Raw genomic sequence first — 18,018 nt, forward strand, 5'->3', positions numbered from 1 at the left:
TCAAGATGCTTGCACAGAAGAGCTTACATAGTAAGTTTTGGTTTAAAACTTGGTACAATAAAAACCATTAATCTGCCAGACCTGGAACATTGATACCAGATCAGTGGATTATCTGGAGTTGTTGTATGGTATTTCTGTCGGTACTATAGCACAATTTTAATTTGCTTTAGATGCTATACAGCAATATAATAAATTTTCTCTGTAATATGATTAATCTAAAGGCAGTGCAGGAAACAGGCCTCAGTGAAATTCAAAGGGCAGGAAACAGCCACTTAGTGAACCTAAAGAGAGTGAGGGAAACATCATCCAGTGGACCAGATGCTGAACAATTGCAATTTATAAATAATTAGATAGAGGATTATCATTAGTTTACTGTATTATGAAGTTAGAAGATAAATACATTGTAAATTTGATTGCTGCTACAGTGAAATGGACTTAAAATTTAATGCTCACCTTTATGGATATAAAGAATTTCACTAGTATTTGAGATTACCAATATTATCTTAAGTATATATTCTAATTTACATTGTTTTTCCACATATAATCAGATAATTGTATTAAAAAGTAATGTATGTATTTCTGTAACACCAGTTTCTCAGAATATACTTAAGTGTCTGTTTTTCTGTAGATTGGCCACATTGAAGGAGACCCAAAGCGAAGGGGTGTATTCCCAGTGACATTTGTGCACTTCATTCCTGACTAAGCTCTTTCAGAAGTGGAAAAAAACAATTTGATTATGGTACCATATCCTGATGACAAGGAATGCATCTTTTAGCAGGATAGCCAAATCACTTCTTAGATGGAGGATGTTATAAATATCTAGTTCTCAAATATGTATTCTTGTTGAAGTATTTGCACTTTCAATACAACTGGAGATTCATTTTTATAACATGTAGACTTATTATGTCTGTAAATTCGCTATGGTGCAAGTAGGTACTTGGGATGGAAAGAATGCTATTTTTAGATAGCGAGTAGCTCACATCACTAACTTAAATGTTGAAATATGTAGCAGCAACAATGAAGCAAAATTGGAAAACACAAGTAGTGATTAAAATGATATAATTCACAAATCAGGTAATAAATTTAGAAAGCATGCTGTTTTTGTGAACTTCATAATTTCCATAAAGCCTTAAAGCATTACTATAAATCTGAAACAGTAGCTGTTTCCATACTGGTTTTAATTTAAACCTGTAATTTTCTTAAGCATTCATGAACACAGGATTCTAATGATGTAAATATGAATATTTTTCAATATGCAGCTAATGAACAGCAATAATATCCAACATAGTTGTTATTCAAGGGAGAGAAATTAGTGATGGAAATTCAGACATTATTTGGGATCCTTTACGTATTCTGTTGCATCATATAGTTTAACAAAAATTGTGTTTAACTAGTTATATCATTTTAAAAGAAGAAATTCAGTGTTGTGCAGGCTTTTTTTTTAAGTCTGCATAGAATTATTGATTTTTATTAAAGACAAAACTTTTCAAGAAAATAAATTTAAATGTGTAGTGTAAACCATTCCTTCATCTCAGACACTTCTTGCAGTGGTCTTTCTAGCCTGTTATTGATAATTAGTATTTTAACTTATTAGATGTGTTAATTTTCTTTTTAAAAAGATGCCCTGAATTCCAATGCATAGGAATGCAAATATGAAAATTATTTTGGACTGGCAATAATATTAACAATTGCAGCCTATCAAATTTAATTAAATATGTCTGTAATCATTATCCAAATGGAGAAATTAACCTTTGTATGTAATACAAATTAATACTGAAGATGTTGACATCATTCAGCTCTATTACTTTCTATGTGTGAGTAAAAGGATCATAAAAATGTCTGGACAGGATAAATATTGCTATCCTATCTCATGTCATTGCCTGTGAGTAATATTTAGAGCCGTAAGACAAAAACTATTTGGGATATGGTGTAAAATGAATACAAATATGACAAACTTGGTATTTGTTGCAGAGCAACACTATATATATTGTAAATGTTAAGTCCTATAATACTTTTACATTTCTTTGCAATGATTGACAATTAGAGCATGTGTAATGTACTGTATATCTCTGTTTTAACATTGGAATTAATTCAGAAATAAAGTTATTAAACCAAAGCCTGCTTCAGAATGCAGGTCTATTTCTCATAATTTGAATGAGACCTAGTTCATTTGCTATTTGAAAAAACAGCATCTGATGAAATACTGTACAAAGTCAAGATCTAAAGTGTTTAAAAATCTAACCACTGAATCAAGTTAAGGCAGCTTTATTTGTTAACTATCATTTTGTTAATCAGTACATATGCACAAAATCAGTTCATTCCATTAAAGACTGAAATTGAGAGACTTTGTGTTGAATATACCTATTTTACTCATGACGTTCTTTTAGCTCAGCTAAAGGGAATAGCCTCTTATTTTGCACACTAAAGTAAGGCCAGAATATCTATATTTTGAACTTAATGTTAGTGATAAAGATGAAAACTTTTTTCCGCATATGACATTGTGTACCTTCGGATTGAGATTAATTTTAAAGAACTAACTCAAGCTTGAAAATAGGAAAACCCTATGTGACTGAGTGTTATGCTTCTGAAGCCCAGTGAATGGTCATCACTGGTGATTGCTGTTTTAAGATCTTTTCCAAAATATTCATTATCAAATAAGAGTATTACATTGTTTCCAATACTTAAGTGCTTAATTTTCTGTAGGTTAAAATATATCATTGAAATGTGTATTATGTTTAATTTTGTTCTGTAAATGCAAAATTGAAGGCTGATATTAATAGTTTGTATGAATTTTTATTGAGTACTCCAAGATGAAATCCAGCAGCTGTTCTGAAATTGGCTGTTCGCTTGTTTTACAGTTTAAGAGTTGAAGAGATTAACTAATTCTTGAACCATGAAATGTATCTCAAGTTCAACATAGCATTTGATTAAAGCATAGTTTACTTGGATAATTTACTTTAAAAACTATCTGAACTATGATCTTGGTTTAAACAAAGAAAAGCTGGTTATCAAATAGTTCCTTGCATTAATTATTTTACCATCCTGAACAATGGACACATTTCTGAGTGAATTTTCTAACCACAATTCCCCTCTATTAATATTATCCATCCAAGTCTTCACACTTTCCAACAATAAACACACTTCAATCTCCACGGGTTGCTGTCAGGTAGATACAGCACTGTGCAAGAGCCTTCCTCAGGTTTTAAGCAAATCAGAACATCCTGTATGTTTGCCTCCTGCTGTCAGTCTCATTTTAAGAATGCCTATTATACCATGTTGGTTCATAAGTTGCCAACGTGATGCCAGAGACAGAACCTTTAAAGATACCTATCCTGCCTTTGCCCATACAGAAGGGGGCTTAGAGCCTGCCGTATGTCTTTACAGTTGGTCATAGTTGTTGACTAGTTTTGTTTTGAGCAGGATGACTTCATGCTATTATCTGCTAGGTTCACTGCAATTAAATTGTTCTAATCTACTGTCCAAACATAATTCAGACAACTTCTAGTTCTGAAGAAAAGTCTGACCTGAAACTCTTTCCAGAGATGTTGCTTGACCTGCTATTGGTTTCTAGTATTTTCTGTTTATATTTATAATTCTACTAACACTTTTTGGATTCTTGCTATTAGGTATCTCATTGTTAATTCTCCTCATTAATTTTGGGGTAAATATAGTTTGCCTTTCCATGTTTTTACAGTTGCAGATCTGTTAACTTGATACGAACTGGATTTAAACTTATGATATTACAGGACTAATTCCACATAATTTGGCTAAGAGAGCAGTTCTTTTTCCCCCCAACATACATAATGCTTCCGATGAAAACCACATTTTTGTTCAGTTGCTCACCTGTATAAAAATTATTTTTGTCATCTTTGGAGGTGATAGTAGAGCAATTCATGTTTTTCTATAATGTGTTTTATTGAAACTTTAATTTGATAACATACTGATTAGAAAATTATGTATAAATAGAAGCAATATTGCATACTTAATTAGAAAAGCAAAACTGAAATACCATTTACTTTGCTAAACGTTGACCTGTATTATTTTTACTTGAAAAGACAGTATTTAATATACAATTAACTATTACTATTAATGCTGAAATATCCTCCAATGGGACATAATCTCAGATTACCAAAGCTCTATGAAAATGTAATTATTAATTCCATATTTAATAAGAAATATTCATGTACAAAACATTATTTAGAGTTGTTACAGGCTTAGTTAATATTTAAGTGACTTATTATTTTCTTTGATAAAGAATATATGCTTCACGAACAAAACAGGTAATTGATACTACAATCACTCTGCATTGAAGATGATGTACTACATTAACAAAAAAAAGGGTTATTGTTGTACAAGTCCATTATTTATTTTACTGCAAATATTGAAATGCTGGCTACTGCAAGTCTCAAGAAGCTGCAAAATACTCCATTCCTTCACAGACAACAGCAGCAGTTGTAATTCAACAGATATTAAAAGTCCGATTACCATTTAGGCAATTATTACGATTTATCTGACAAAATTGCTGAATCAAAAGCAGTGGATAGGACTTTGCAGATTGTTTGAGCTTGTTCCTGTAACCCAAAAGACAGTTATTAAGATAGGTTTGGATAGCTTTTGGATACCCAAAACAATTTATAGGGATGAGAATGTTTTCTTGAGATGTGTTAATTCAGTTTTAATTATACTTAACAATAGAAGGTATTTTTAAGCAGCCGAAGAGAAATGGTTTGCCTTAATAACCTCCAGTAGAATTTTAAATCTTTGAATTGTTCAAATCCTTTTGTCTATGCCCTATCTCTGTAACCTGATCCAGCCCATGGCCTTCAAATTTCTATTCCTCCGAAGTTAAATTGCCTTATGAGCCTGACTGAATTTTTTTTGAGGATGTGACTAAACGCATTGATGAAGGAAGAGCAGCAGTTGTAGTGTACATGGATTTCAGCAAGGCATTTGATAAGGTACCCCATGCAAGGCTTATTGAGAAAGTAAGGAGGCATAGGATCCAAGGGGACATTGCTTTGCGGATCCAGAACTGGCTTGCCCATAGAAGGCAAAGAGTGGTAGAAGGGTCATATTCTGCATGGAGGTCGGTGACCAGTGGTGTGCCTCAGGGATCTGTTCTGGGACCCTTACTCTTTGTGATTTTTATCAATGACCTGGATGAGGAAGTGGAGGAATGGGTTAGTAAGTTTTCTGATGACACAAAGGTTGGGGGTGTTTTGGATGGTGTGGAGGGCTGTCAGAGGTTACAGCAGGACATTGACAGGATGCAAAACTGGGCTGAGAAGTGGCAGATGAGTTCAACCCAGGTAAGTGTGAAGTGGTTCATATTGGTAGGTCATATATGATGGCAGAATATAGTATTAATGGTAAGACTCCAAGTTCATAGGACACTCAGAGCAGCGCAGGTTGACTCTATGGTGTATTGGCCTTCATCAATCATGGAATTGAATTTAGGAGCCGAGAGGTAATGTTGCACCTATGTAGGACCCTGGTCAGACCCCACTTGGAGTACTGTGCTCAGTTCTGGTCGCCTCACTACAGGAAGGATGTGGAAGCCATAGAAAGGGTGCAAAGGAGATTTACAAGGATGTTGCCTGGATTGGGGAGCATACCTTATGAGAATAGGTTGAATGAACTTGGCTTTTTCTCCTTGGAGCGATGGAGGATGAGAGGTGACCTGATAGAGGTGTATAAGATGATGAGAGGCATTGATCATGTGGATAAAAAGAGGCTTTTTCCCAGGGCTGAAATGGCTACCACAAGAGGGCACAGATTTAAGGTGCCTGGGAGTAGGTACAGAGGACATGTCAGGGGTAAAAAAAAATTTAAAACGCAGAGAGTGGTGAGTGCGTGGGATGGGGCTGCCGGCAATGGTGGTGGAGGTGGATACAATAGGGTCTTTTAAGAGGCTTTTGGATAAGTACATGGAGCTTAGTAAAATAGAGGGCTATAGGTAAGCCTAGTAATTTCTAAGGTAGGGATATGTTTGGCACAACTTTGTGGGCTGAAGGACCTGTATTGTGCAGTAAGTTTTCTATGTTTCTATGTTAAATTCTTAATCATCCTCAATTTTGAGCACTCGACCATTGATCAAATAGTATAGCTAACTTTCACAAAAATAATTATTGTTGATTTTTAAAGAGCAAACACGAGGAAATCTGCAGATGCTGGAAATTCAAACAACAACACACACAAAATGCTGACGAAGGGTCTCGGCCCGAAACGTCAACAGCGCTTCTCCCTATAGATGCTGCCTAGCCTGCTGTGTTCTACCACCATTTTGTGTGTGTTATTGTTGATTTTTGTTGAGATATCAAGTGTGAGTAAATTGGGAGGGTAAGAAATAAGTTTTGATCAGCCTCTTTTCCTACAGCAATCAGCTTCATGCCCCTCCCATCCATGTGGTGTAGCATTTTAGTGGATTTAGAGGTAGAAGAGTGGGTCATTTCCATTTTTTTGGTTGGGTCTCCAATCATTATTCATACCCACTTCTCTCCTACCTACCCATCACATGCAGGTCACATAGCAGTAAATTGGAGCCAAAAGGCTTTCCATGCAGTTTGAGTTTAGTGTCTGGACAGTGGGAATAAAAAATAGGATTTCAATGCTAAACGTCCAGGCAGGGGTGGTGGATGGTTCCCATGATCTGACGGTTGTGGTGCAGCAAGTGTCAGGCAGAGAGATTCTTTCACTATCTGTGTGCCAAATTCTTGGTGTCTCTTCTCCTCCTCTCTACCCTACTTTGCACAGATGCATAGTAGCTGAGCCTTCAGTTCTGCAACTTGAACCAGGCAGGGTCAGCGGAGAGATTTTGTAGTCTAGTTTATGGATAAGGGTTGATGCTTGGATTAATGAGGGTCAGAGAAACGGTAGCCTGCTGATGTATATTCTGGGGTTTCAGAGCAGAGAACAGTGTAGCTAATTGTGACCATTTATACTATACAATTTGTTGGGTGACAACACAATTGAATATTTATTATGTTAATCTGTAATTGTTAATTGATTTCCTTAATGATTGAGAGTCCCAAAACTTCTAACTGCTCAACTTGTTAAAGGAAGTTTGCATTTTTTTGATTTCAAATTGCTGGCTATAAATAGATCAAACATTAGGCCATGTTAATTAGAATAGAAAATCTAAGGATAAAGAATTAAAGGAAAGGAAGTAGTGACCTCTATCAATTTCACTGGTGTTCAATGAGAGCGAGGACAACTTGGTTGAGAGTAAATGGAAATGCATTCAAGTTTGCACAGCGATACAAGTTTTAAAAAAAAAGTGATTAGTGATAACAGATAGTTTCCAAAGCATATTTTTAATGGGAGGGGAAAAGATGCCAATGAATCATTTATGATGTTGATCAGGAAAGGAAGGTGGATGATCACCATTGGAAACCAGGGCAAAGGAGCCAGATAGCAGCTCTAATATCTTAACATTTGATCCGAGGGGACTGAATGGAAAATAACAGTTCTAAATACTGCCTGAGTATGTTGGAAACTATGTTCAAGCACTGCAAACAGAAGAGTGGTGACCTTGTTAGCCCTTTTAAAAGAAAAACAAATATGAGTACATGGAATATTTAAAGAAGGCAATGAAGTCAGCACAGAAGACAAAAATTAGTAAAAGGTTAGTGTGTGAATTGGTGATGATTGTGCACAAAGATCTCAATATAAGGCAAACTGAGGCCATTGGAGGTTATATGCTAGCGTTATATGGGTACGCTGAGGGTGATGAAGAGCTTAATGTTCTTTGGACCACAAATGGCTGCACTGTCTTCCCTACTGCTACCCCAGTACACACACAGTATTGCCACATAAGGACCTTTGAAAAACACCAAGAGACAGATTATCCATGGGTTTTCACCAACAGCAGGTCAGGTGTACACTAAATGTCTGAAGTCCTGATTTGGAAGTAGGGAGGGGAGAGGAGAGACTGATCTTGCCAGTGCCACATGTTCTCTACATTAAAGGAAGAAGTTTACAATGGCATGGAAGCATCAGTGAACCACACATCTCTAGATGAAGTGTTGGATGGGGGGGGGGGGGGGATGTGGGTAAACCATTCCATTCAGTAACTTCTGATATCACAGTGATTCCCAGAATTACTTTGAGTTAGCTCCTCGAAGTACACATTTGTTCAATGAACATAAACAAAACTACACTTAAACCAATCAGATGACAATACTGCAAACACGAGGAAATCTGCAGATGCTGGAAATTCAAACAACAACACAAAATACTGGTGGAACACAGCAGGCCAGGCAGCATCTATAAGGAGCAGCACTGTCAACGTTTCGGGCCGAGACCCTTCGTCCTGACATTGACAGTGCTTCTCCTTATAGATGCTGCCTGGCCTGCTGTGTTCCAGACGACAATACTTACACTTTTGAAGTGAATTTGAAACTCTTAATGGCTGAATTACTCCTGAAAATGAAAATATACCATAAAGCAAAGATCAAAGTGAAGAGGGATTGTTGAAGACTTATCAACTGTTTCTCACCAAGCTATTGCATTGATATAGGCAGATGTTGTACTCTGTCTGGTTTGCATCAGTGGTTTTTATAGCAAGAAGGCTTTTTCCCATTCCGAGCCCATCATCGTAACAGATCACTCGCACTATTAAGTACAATGGATGCCTATGCAAAATGTCCTGCCAATAAAAAAGAATGTTACTAGGAAAAGTAAATAGGGAAGACATGGAAATAAATAGTCATCATTACAGTGGAGGAGTGATGGATACTTTAAAATGTATGAAGATAGACAAATCACCAGGGCCTGGAATCAAAGCAGTGGCTGAGATACTTGCATCATTAGTCATATGTGAGGTGCCAGTAGACTAGAAGGCAGTGAATGTTGTGCCTTTATTTAAGAAGAACGGCAAAGAAAAATCTGGGAACTAAAGGTTACCAAGTTTAGCATCTGTGGTAGGTAAGTTGAAGTGGATTCTGACGGATAAGACATATACACATCTGGAAATACAGAAATTGATTAAGGATAATCAGCATAACATTGTGCATGGGAGATCATGTCTTACAAATTTGTTTCAAGTTTTTTTTGATGAAATGACCAAGAAAGCTGATGAGGGCAGGGTGATATATGGATTTTAGTATGGCCTTTGATACGGTAGCTGAGCGAAGGGCGCTCAGTAGGCTACGGTCAATTATGGATAACTCTGAACATCCTCTACATAGCACCATCCAGAGACAGAGAAGCAGTTTCAGCGACAGGTTACTATCGATGCAATGCTCCTCAGACAGGATGAAGAGGTCAATACTCCCCAATGCCATTAGGCTTTACAATTCTACCGCCAGGACTTAAGAACTTTTTAAAGCTATTATTAATGCTTTTTGAGATGGTGATTTAGATGCATATCATATATTTTTTTTTTTACTGAGTTAAGTATTGTATGTAATTAGTTTTGCTACAACAAGTGTATGGGACATTGGAAAAAAGTTGAATTTCCCCATGGGGATGAATAAAGTATCTATCTATCTATCTATCATAAGCTTCCACATGGTAGGCTGCTCTGTAAGGTTAGATCACATGGAGCTCTGGCTAATTGGATAAAAATTGTAGAACGAGTAGTCTTTAGGGTACTGCAAGTCTGTGTCCTTATGGATGCTTTGAGTTCTCAGTAGAGGGCGACCATGCTTTTTTTGTTGGTGGTGGGTGGGGGGGGGGGTCATTGCCTTGCTGCTGCTTATGTGTGGGAGGGGGAGTTTGGGTGAGCTTTGGTATTCTAACATTGAACTGTCATTCATTCTTTGGGAACTCCTCTTCGTGTATGTCTGCGAAGAAAAAGAGTTTTAGGATGTATATTGTATACATTTCTCTGACATTAAATGTACCTATTGATTGAAACAAGATTCTGCAGATGCTGGAAATCCTGAGCAATACACACAAAATGTTGGAAGAACTCAGCTCTTTAATTTTATGACCATATAGACAAAAAATAACAGAAAACTTAACAAAATCTCCATTTGCCTTTATCTAGAAATGGTATAACAATTGATATTAAGTGTATATGGTTATATGTTGGGAACTGTTTCAATTTGTTTTTTTTTAAACTTTGATGATAGTACACACTCATCTCTATTTCATATTAATTAGCTTTTGGGTATGTGCCAGCTATTTGTAATTATAACGCTTCAGTCTGAGAGATGAAGAAACATTAACTTGCTCACTCACATTGCCACTTTTAAAGCACCATTTGAGTTGGTGGAAACAAACTAGTGTAATTAACAAGTTGTATCATTTATCAGGAAATCACAAATTACTTGCTCTGGCATAAACTGAGTGTTTTATACAAGTATTTCTTTTTCTCCTGATTCAATTCATTAGAACTAAATGGGTAGGAGCCATTAATACTTACAATTTGATCAGAGGATGCCACTTTGATACCATATTTGGAAACACACAAAATACTTTCCTCTTCTGATGGTGTAAATGGTAGCTTTCCATATTGCTGCAATAAAATGAACAAGCAATTGAAAGTAATATGACAACTCAAATAACCTCTTCCTTAATATCAACAAGACAAAGATAGTTATTGGCCTCAGGAGAACTCACACCCCCTCCCCCTTTACATCAGCAGCACAGCAGTGAAAACTGTAAGCCGTTTCAAACTCTTGGGCATGCACATCACACACAAACCTTTCATAGTTCTAGAACAGATCCTACACAGTCAAGAAAGCTCACCTAAGTCTGCTTTCTGAGGAGGCTGAAGAGCGCTGGATTTTGTACATCCATACTTGCGTCATTCTACAAATGCGCACTAGAGAGCATCCTAACAAGATGCATCACTGCTTGGTACTGAAACTACACTGCAGCAGACAGGAAGGCTCAACAACGGGAAGTTAAAACCTCTCAATGCATCACTGGCACCAGCCTTGCTGGCATCAAGGACATTTATACAGAAGAGAGCCAGTAATATCATTAAGGAACCCACACCCTGCTCATGGTCTGTTTGTCCCACACCCATCAGGGAGGTGGCTATGTATCATCCATGCTAGGACTACCAGACTCAAAAACAGTTACTTTCCCCAAGCAGTAAAGCTGATCAACAACTCCACCAATACTTTATTATTTCCTTGCAGTCACCTTATGTCGCTTTATGGACATACAATCAATGTATATAAGGTATCTTATGTATTTATATTTATTGCCTTGTAAAATTAATATTGTGTTATTCGTCTTGTATTTTTTTGTGCATTCTCCTTACACTTATATATAGGTTTAAACAATCTTCAATCTTGAAATATAGTTGAAGTGAGAAGTTTACATATACCTTAGCCAAATACATTTAAACTCAGTTTTTCACAATTCCTGACATTTAATCCTAGAAATCTTAGGGCAGTTAGGATCACTACTTTATTTTAAGACTGTGAAATGTCAGAATAATAGTAGAGGGGATTACTTATTTATTTTATTTCTTTCATCACTTTCCCAGTGGGTCAGAAGTTTACATATTCTTTGTTAGTATTTGGTAGTATTGCCTTTAAATTGTTTAACTTGGGTCAAACGTTTTGGGTAGCCTTCCACAAGCTTCTCACAGTAAAATTCCATTCCTCCAGACAGAACTGGTGTAACTGAGTCAGGTTTGTAGGCCTCCTTGCCTGCACAAGCTTTTTCAGTTCTGCCTACAAATTTTCTAGCCACTCCAATACCTTGACTTTGTGGTCCTTAAGCAATTTTGCCACAACTTTGGAGGTATGCTTGGGGTCATTGTCCATTTGGAAGACCCATTTGTGACCGAGCTTTAACTTCCTAGCTGATGTTGTGAGATGTTGCTTCAATATATCCACATAATTTTCCTTCCTCATGATGCCATCTATTTTGTGAAGTGCACCAGTCCCTCCTGCAGCAAAGCATATCCACAACATGCTGCTGCCACCCCCATGCTTCACGGTTGGGATGGTGTTCTTCGGCTTGCAAGCCTCACCCTTTTTCCTCCAAACATAACGATGGTTATTATGGCCAAACAGTTCAATTTTTGTTTCATCAGACCAGAGGACATTTCTCCAAAAAGTAAGATCTTTGTCCCCATGTGCGCTTGCAAACTGTAGTCAGGCTTTTTTTATGGCGGTTTTGGAGCAGTGGCTTCTTCCTTGCTGAGCAGCCTTTCAGGTTATGTCGATATAGGACTTGTTTTACTGTGGATATAGACACTTGTCTACCTGTTTCCTCCAACATCTTCACAAGGTCCTTTGCTGTTGTTCTGGGATTGATTTGCACTTTTCACACCAAAGTATGTTCATCTCTAGGAGACAGAATGCATCTCCTTCCTGAGCGGTATGACGGCTGCGTGGTCCCATGGTGTTTATACTTGCGTACTATTATTTGTACAGATGTAAGTGGTACCTCCAGGCGTTTGGAAATTGCTCCCAAGGATGAACCAGACTTGACATTTTCTGACCTCGATCTGACAGAAAATTTGTGGGCAGAACTGAAAAAGCATGTGCGAGCAAGGAGGCCTACAAACCTGGTTCAGTTACACCAGTTCTGTCTGGAGGAATGGAACAAAATTCCAGCAACTTACTGTGAGAAGCTTGTGGAAGGTTACCCAAAACTTTTGGCCCAAGTTAAACAATTTAAAGGCAATGGTACCAAATACTAACAAAGTGTATGTAAACTTCTGACCCACTGGGAAGTGATGAAAGAAATAAAAGCTGAAATAAATCATTCTCACTACTATTATTCTGACATTTTACATTCTTAAAATAAAGTAGTGATCCCAACTGAACTAAGACAGAATGTTTTCTAGGATTAAATGTCAGGAATTGTGAAAAACTGAATTTAAATGTATTTGGCTAAGGTGTATGTAAACTTCTGACTTCACCTGTAGATGGAATTAGCATAGAATAATATGTGGGCCTTCAACAGCAATGACCAGTTAAAGGTCCATTTAGCAGTGAGTTTTTCCTCCTTCCCCCATTCCTTTTCAGTTGAGGATAGGCAGTAAGTGGTAATCGGCATGAAACTTTCCTCATCTGCCATGATTTCTTTCAATATTGTACAGATTACATGTCTTTCTAAAACTATCATCTGCTTTTTTGTGTGTCTTTACTGGGCTTATTTTGTTCAATATTCTTTAATGTTTTGCTTTTACTTAAGAGTTTTCTTCCCCCTTATAGGTAACTTCCCTTCCTACAACCTCACTAGTTTTAAGGCTCTGATTGCCTCTCTATTTATCCTTTTCCTTTGGCTCTGCTCACATCCTGGTTCACTTCATACACGTCCTATCAGTACAACCCCCCTGCCTTTATATTAATACATGTCTACTGCAAAAGCCAGCCAGTAATAAAATTATAAAACCAAAATGTTGGAAATTGCTGAATATACTCAGCAATTTTCATTATTTTGTACAGTTTTGTAGAGAAGCAGAGTTAGATATCTTAGGTCAATGATCTTTAATTTTCTAATTCAGAAATAAGGTCAGAATTAAAACACTTATTTTGCTCTCCACAGTTAACAATTACACAAAAGTAAAAAAGTATTCATACGGGAACAACCGGACAGCCATTCTTTAAAATTCCATTACTATACCTGTGCCAAATCAATGTAATTAATCAAATCTTGTGGTCCTTGGAGACATTCAATGGAACCAGCTTTTAAGTTTTCAATAGCACCCAAATACTTCACTCGAAATTCATTACAGGTGTCAAAGTTACTATTACTCTGACCTGGAATCAAAACAAAAACCACAATTTACTTTCTGTTGCAGTGATTATCAGCAATCGATTCTTAACAATCTCACATTGTTAACATGTTTTTTCCGATTTCTAAAGTTGCAAATTTAGCCAATTTACTTCCTGGTTTTATTCGTGTTATAATTTACCAAAAAAAATCTATTCATTTCCAATTCCACCCTTCTTCTAATCCCCACCCCCATCCAAATCTTGTTTTCCCAATTTTTAACTCCTGGCTCATTTTCAAACAGGACATTGAAGCATTTTAGTACTCATCCAAGGAAGTATTTTGATAATACTGCAATCATTTTTCTGGGAAAAGCCATCACTGATCAATGTGAATATTTTCTTATTTCCTAGAAATGTTGTGACTTATGAACTTAGTGTAGACTCCAAGAGAAACATGCAAATGGAATTTAATGCAAGTATTATTATAGAAAATGTGAAGGTATAAAGTAAATGATACAATATTATTAGGGTTGGCAATTATACCATGGAGGATGAACAATTTGAAAAGAATGAAGACTGTTGAGACATGAAAAGTTTTGGTGCAGTTTCCTTACAGCAGCAATGGTAGGGGGCAGGTCTGACATTCAAAAATCACAATTACGTGTTACCAGTATAAATAAGGAGAAATTATTTCCAGTGGGTTTCAGTAACTGATGTCACATATTTAAATATCAGTTAGAAAAAGAAACAGATGACGTGAAGCGAAACTCACCATGCAGTCAGGAATATCCCACCTGAAACTGTCATGGAAGCAAATTGCTCTTTCAAAGATTGAGCACAGACATATTGGACCAATGGCCACCTGTGTTATAGCATTCTATGAACATACCAATTATATTCAAGAAGTCACTGAGTATACTCAGCCGTGATCAGTTCCAAACCCAGCTGCAAAGAAAGAACAGTTGGGCATAGGGCCAGCAACTCCATCGCATAAAAAAAACGAGCTACAGAAACGCCAAAAGAAGCTCTAAAGACCTCATCCCTGGGAAAGGAAGGATCTTTAAAGGGGAGCTAACAGAGGACTCTGGTGAGCTGCTGTCGACAGCCTATGGCTCTGTAGGGGTGATCTACACACGCATAGTATAATCATGCTAATAAGGATATTATGTATACATTCACTGATGCAAGAATTGGATGAGGAGACATTGGATTGTGCAGAATTAGGCACTAAGGCATTGATCTCAGGATTGCTGCCTATGCCAAGTGGTAGTGAGGCCAGGAATAGGAAAATTGTACAGTGTAACACATGGCTAAAGGGATATTACATGAGGGAGCAATTCATTTTTTTGGATTATTAGGCACTCTACCAGGGAAGCTAGGACCTGTATAGAAGGGATAGTTTGCACCTGAACTGGAGGGGGACTAATATCCTAGTGGGAAGGTTTGCTAGTGCTGTCTGGGGGGGGAGGGGGGGGGGAAGTTAAACTAGAGTTGCAGAGGGATGGGAACCAGAGCACCAGAAAAGAAAGTGGAGTGGATGTAGAGAAAAGTGTTGTTAAGCCTACATAAAAAAAGTTAAGAATTAAAAGGTTGAGCATGGTGAAACTAATGTTCTGAACTACATATTTTTCAATGTAAGGAGTATTGAAAGGCAGATGAGCTTAGGACATGGATCAGCACGTGGATTATGATATTGTAGCCATTAGTCAAACTTTTATGCAAGAGGGGCAGGACTGGCTCAATGTTCCAGGCTTCCGTTGTTTTAGACTTGATAGAGAGGGAGGGATTAAAGGAGCATTATTAATCAGGGAAAATGTCATAGCAGTGGTCAGTCAGAAGAGCTGGAGAGCTCATCTAGTGACGAGTTATGGGTAGAACTAAGGAATAAGAAAGGTATGACCACGTTAATGGGATCATACTATAGACAACCCAACAGTCTGTGGAATTTAGAGGAGTAAATTTGTAGAGATCACAGACTATTGCAATAAAAATAAGGTTATAATAGTAGGCGATTTTGACTTTCCATGTATTGATTGGGATTTCCACATTGTGTAAGAGCTAGATGGGAAAGAGTTTGTCAAATGTATTCAGGAAAGTTTCCTTAATCAGTAAATAGAATTCCCAACTAGAGAGAGGCTATACTAGATTTCCTATTATGGAATGAGACAGGAAAGGTGACAGAAGTTTGTAAAGGGGAACACTGCATCTAGTGAGCATAATGCCATTAGTTTCAAGGCAAGTATGGAAAAAGACAGGTCTGGTCCTCAGGTTGAGGTTCTAAATTGGAAAGGTCAATTTTGATGGCATCAGAAAGGATCTGCAAGTGTGGATTGGGTCAGATTGTTTTCTGGGGAAGGTGTACATGGTAAACCGGAGGCCTTCAAAAGTGAAATTTTGAGATTAGAGTTCCTGTCAGAATAAAAGGCAATGATAAAAGGTTTAGGGAATCTTGGTTTCCGAGAGATATTGAGGCCATGGTTAAGAAAAAGGAGGTGCATAGCAGATATAGGCATATGGGAACAAAAGAGTTGTTTGAGAGGTATAAGAAATTCAACGGAGCACAAGATGGAAATCAGGAGGGCTAAAAGAAGGCATGAGGTTGCTCTAGCAGACAGGTGAAGGAGAATCCTAAGGGATTTTACAGATATGTTAAAGAACAAAAGGATAGCAAGGGACAAAATTTGTCCTCTGGAAGATCAGAAAGGTAATCTATGTGTAGAGCTGAAAAAGATGGAAGGGGAAGATCTCAAATGGAATTTTTGCATCTGCATTTATTCAGGTGAATAACGGACAGTCTGTAGAACTGAAGCAAAACATAAGCAAGGCCATGAACTCTGTACAGATTACAGAGGTGAGGTGGTGTTTGCTGTCTTGAGGCAAATTAGGGTGGGTAAATCCTGAGGGGTTGACAAGGTGTTCACTCAGACCCTGTGGGAGGCTAGTACAGAAATTGCACATGCCCTAGTAGAGATATTTAAAGCATTCTTTGCCATGAGTGAGATGCCAGAGGATTGGACGATAGCTAATGCTGTTTCATTGTTTAATAAAGGCTCTAAAAATAAGCCAGAAAATTATAGGCCAGTGAGCCTGACATCAGTAGTGGGAAACTTATTGGAAGGTATTCTAAGGGACCGGATATACAAGTACTTGGATAGACAGAGACTGATTAGGGATAGTCAACATGGCTTTGTGCGTGGTAGGTCGGGTTTAACCAATCTTAGGATTTTTTTTTGAGGAAGTTACCAGGAAAGTTAAAGACGGCAAGGCAGTGGATATTGTCTAAATGGACTTTAGCAAGACCTTTGACAAGGTCCTACTTGGGAGACTGTTCAAGAACGTTCAATCATTTGGCATTCAAAATGAGGTAGTAAATTTCATTAGATATTTGCTTTGCAAGGGAGTGGTAAAGAGTGGTAGCAGATCATTGCCTCTCTGACTGGAAGCCTGTGACTAGTGGAGAGCCACAGGGATCGGTGCTGGGTCCATTGTTGTTACTTGAGGGGTATCGATAGGGGTAAATACAAGCAGGCTTTTTCTACTGATTTTGGATGAGATGAGAATTAGCAGTCATAGGTTAGGAGTGAAAGGTAAAATGCTTAAGGGTAACATGAGGGGTAACTTCTTCATTCAAAAGGTGGTAAAAGTGTGGAACAAGCTGCCAGCACAAGTGGCATCGGGATCCATGTTTGATTTCAACACTAAGTTTGGATAGGCACATGGATGGCTACGGTCCAGGTGCCGATCGATGGGTGTAGGCAGATTAATGATTTGGTCTGGACTAGATGGGTCGAAGAGCCTGTTTCTGTGCTATAATGTTCTATGACTAATTAAGTAATCTTTTAAGGGGAAAAATCTGAGATATTATTCACCCTCTTACCTCCTATTGATGACATATTTCTTGATAAAATGAATGAGTACTCCAAATATCAAAGTGAAGGTCAATGCTGCTCTTTAACTGACCGAACAGGAGATCCACAAGTGATACAATGGATTTTTATTATTTGGTGAAGAATTGTTAAAAATTCAGCTTTGAGATGTTCAAGGAAGATCTGCTTAATCCCCAACAGTAAACACTTATAGGGAGGCATGGTAGTATAGCATAATGTTTAACATTGCTAGTGACTGGAAGATCAGGGTTCAATTCCCGATGCTGTCTGTAAGGACTTTGTATGTTCTCCCCACGACCACATGGATCTCCTCTCATATTCCAAAATTTGCATAGGTTAGGGTTAGTAAGTTGTGGGCATCAGTGTTAGCACAAGAAGCATGGTGACACTTGTGAGATGCCCCTCAACATACACTCAGGGAAACCATGCATTTCACTATGTTTCAAACTACATATGACAAATAAAAGTAATATTTAATAAATTTTGTATCTTGATAC

General features: G+C 37.5%; 2 protein-coding genes across 7 annotated transcripts in view; one reads left to right on the forward strand and one right to left on the reverse strand.

The window, feature by feature from the left end:
- Nucleotides 1-2,340, forward strand: part of asap2a (ArfGAP with SH3 domain, ankyrin repeat and PH domain 2a) — a 229,521-nt gene extending 227,181 nt beyond the window's left edge. Inside the window, exon 28 of the mRNA XM_073056879.1 lies at nucleotides 629-2,340. Within this exon, the coding sequence (XP_072912980.1) occupies nucleotides 629-703 (75 nt within the window). The 3' untranslated portion in view covers nucleotides 704-2,340. The remainder of the gene's footprint in view (nucleotides 1-628) is intronic.
- The window catches only part of itgb1bp1 (integrin beta 1 binding protein 1), a 31,696-nt gene that overhangs the window by 1,132 nt on the left and 12,546 nt on the right, over nucleotides 1-18,018 (reverse strand). For 4 of the 6 annotated variants that reach the window (XM_073056895.1, XM_073056900.1, XM_073056896.1 and 1 more), the window contains 4 exons: nucleotides 13,543-13,679; nucleotides 10,370-10,462; nucleotides 8,498-8,647; nucleotides 3,897-4,571 (listed from right to left, as the gene is read on the reverse strand). In XM_073056895.1, coding sequence (XP_072912996.1) covers nucleotides 4,500-4,571; nucleotides 8,498-8,647; nucleotides 10,370-10,462; nucleotides 13,543-13,679 — 452 coding nt within the window. In that variant the 3' untranslated portion in view covers nucleotides 3,897-4,499. Of the gene's footprint in view, nucleotides 1-3,896; nucleotides 4,572-8,497; nucleotides 8,648-10,369; nucleotides 10,463-13,542; nucleotides 13,680-18,018 lie in introns of those variants that run through there. The other 2 variants (XM_073056899.1, XM_073056898.1) reach the window with 1 other exon arrangement.

Source organism: Hemitrygon akajei, chromosome 9 (assembly GCF_048418815.1).
Source record: "Hemitrygon akajei chromosome 9, sHemAka1.3, whole genome shotgun sequence".
Classification (NCBI taxonomy): domain Eukaryota; kingdom Metazoa; phylum Chordata; class Chondrichthyes; order Myliobatiformes; family Dasyatidae; genus Hemitrygon; species Hemitrygon akajei.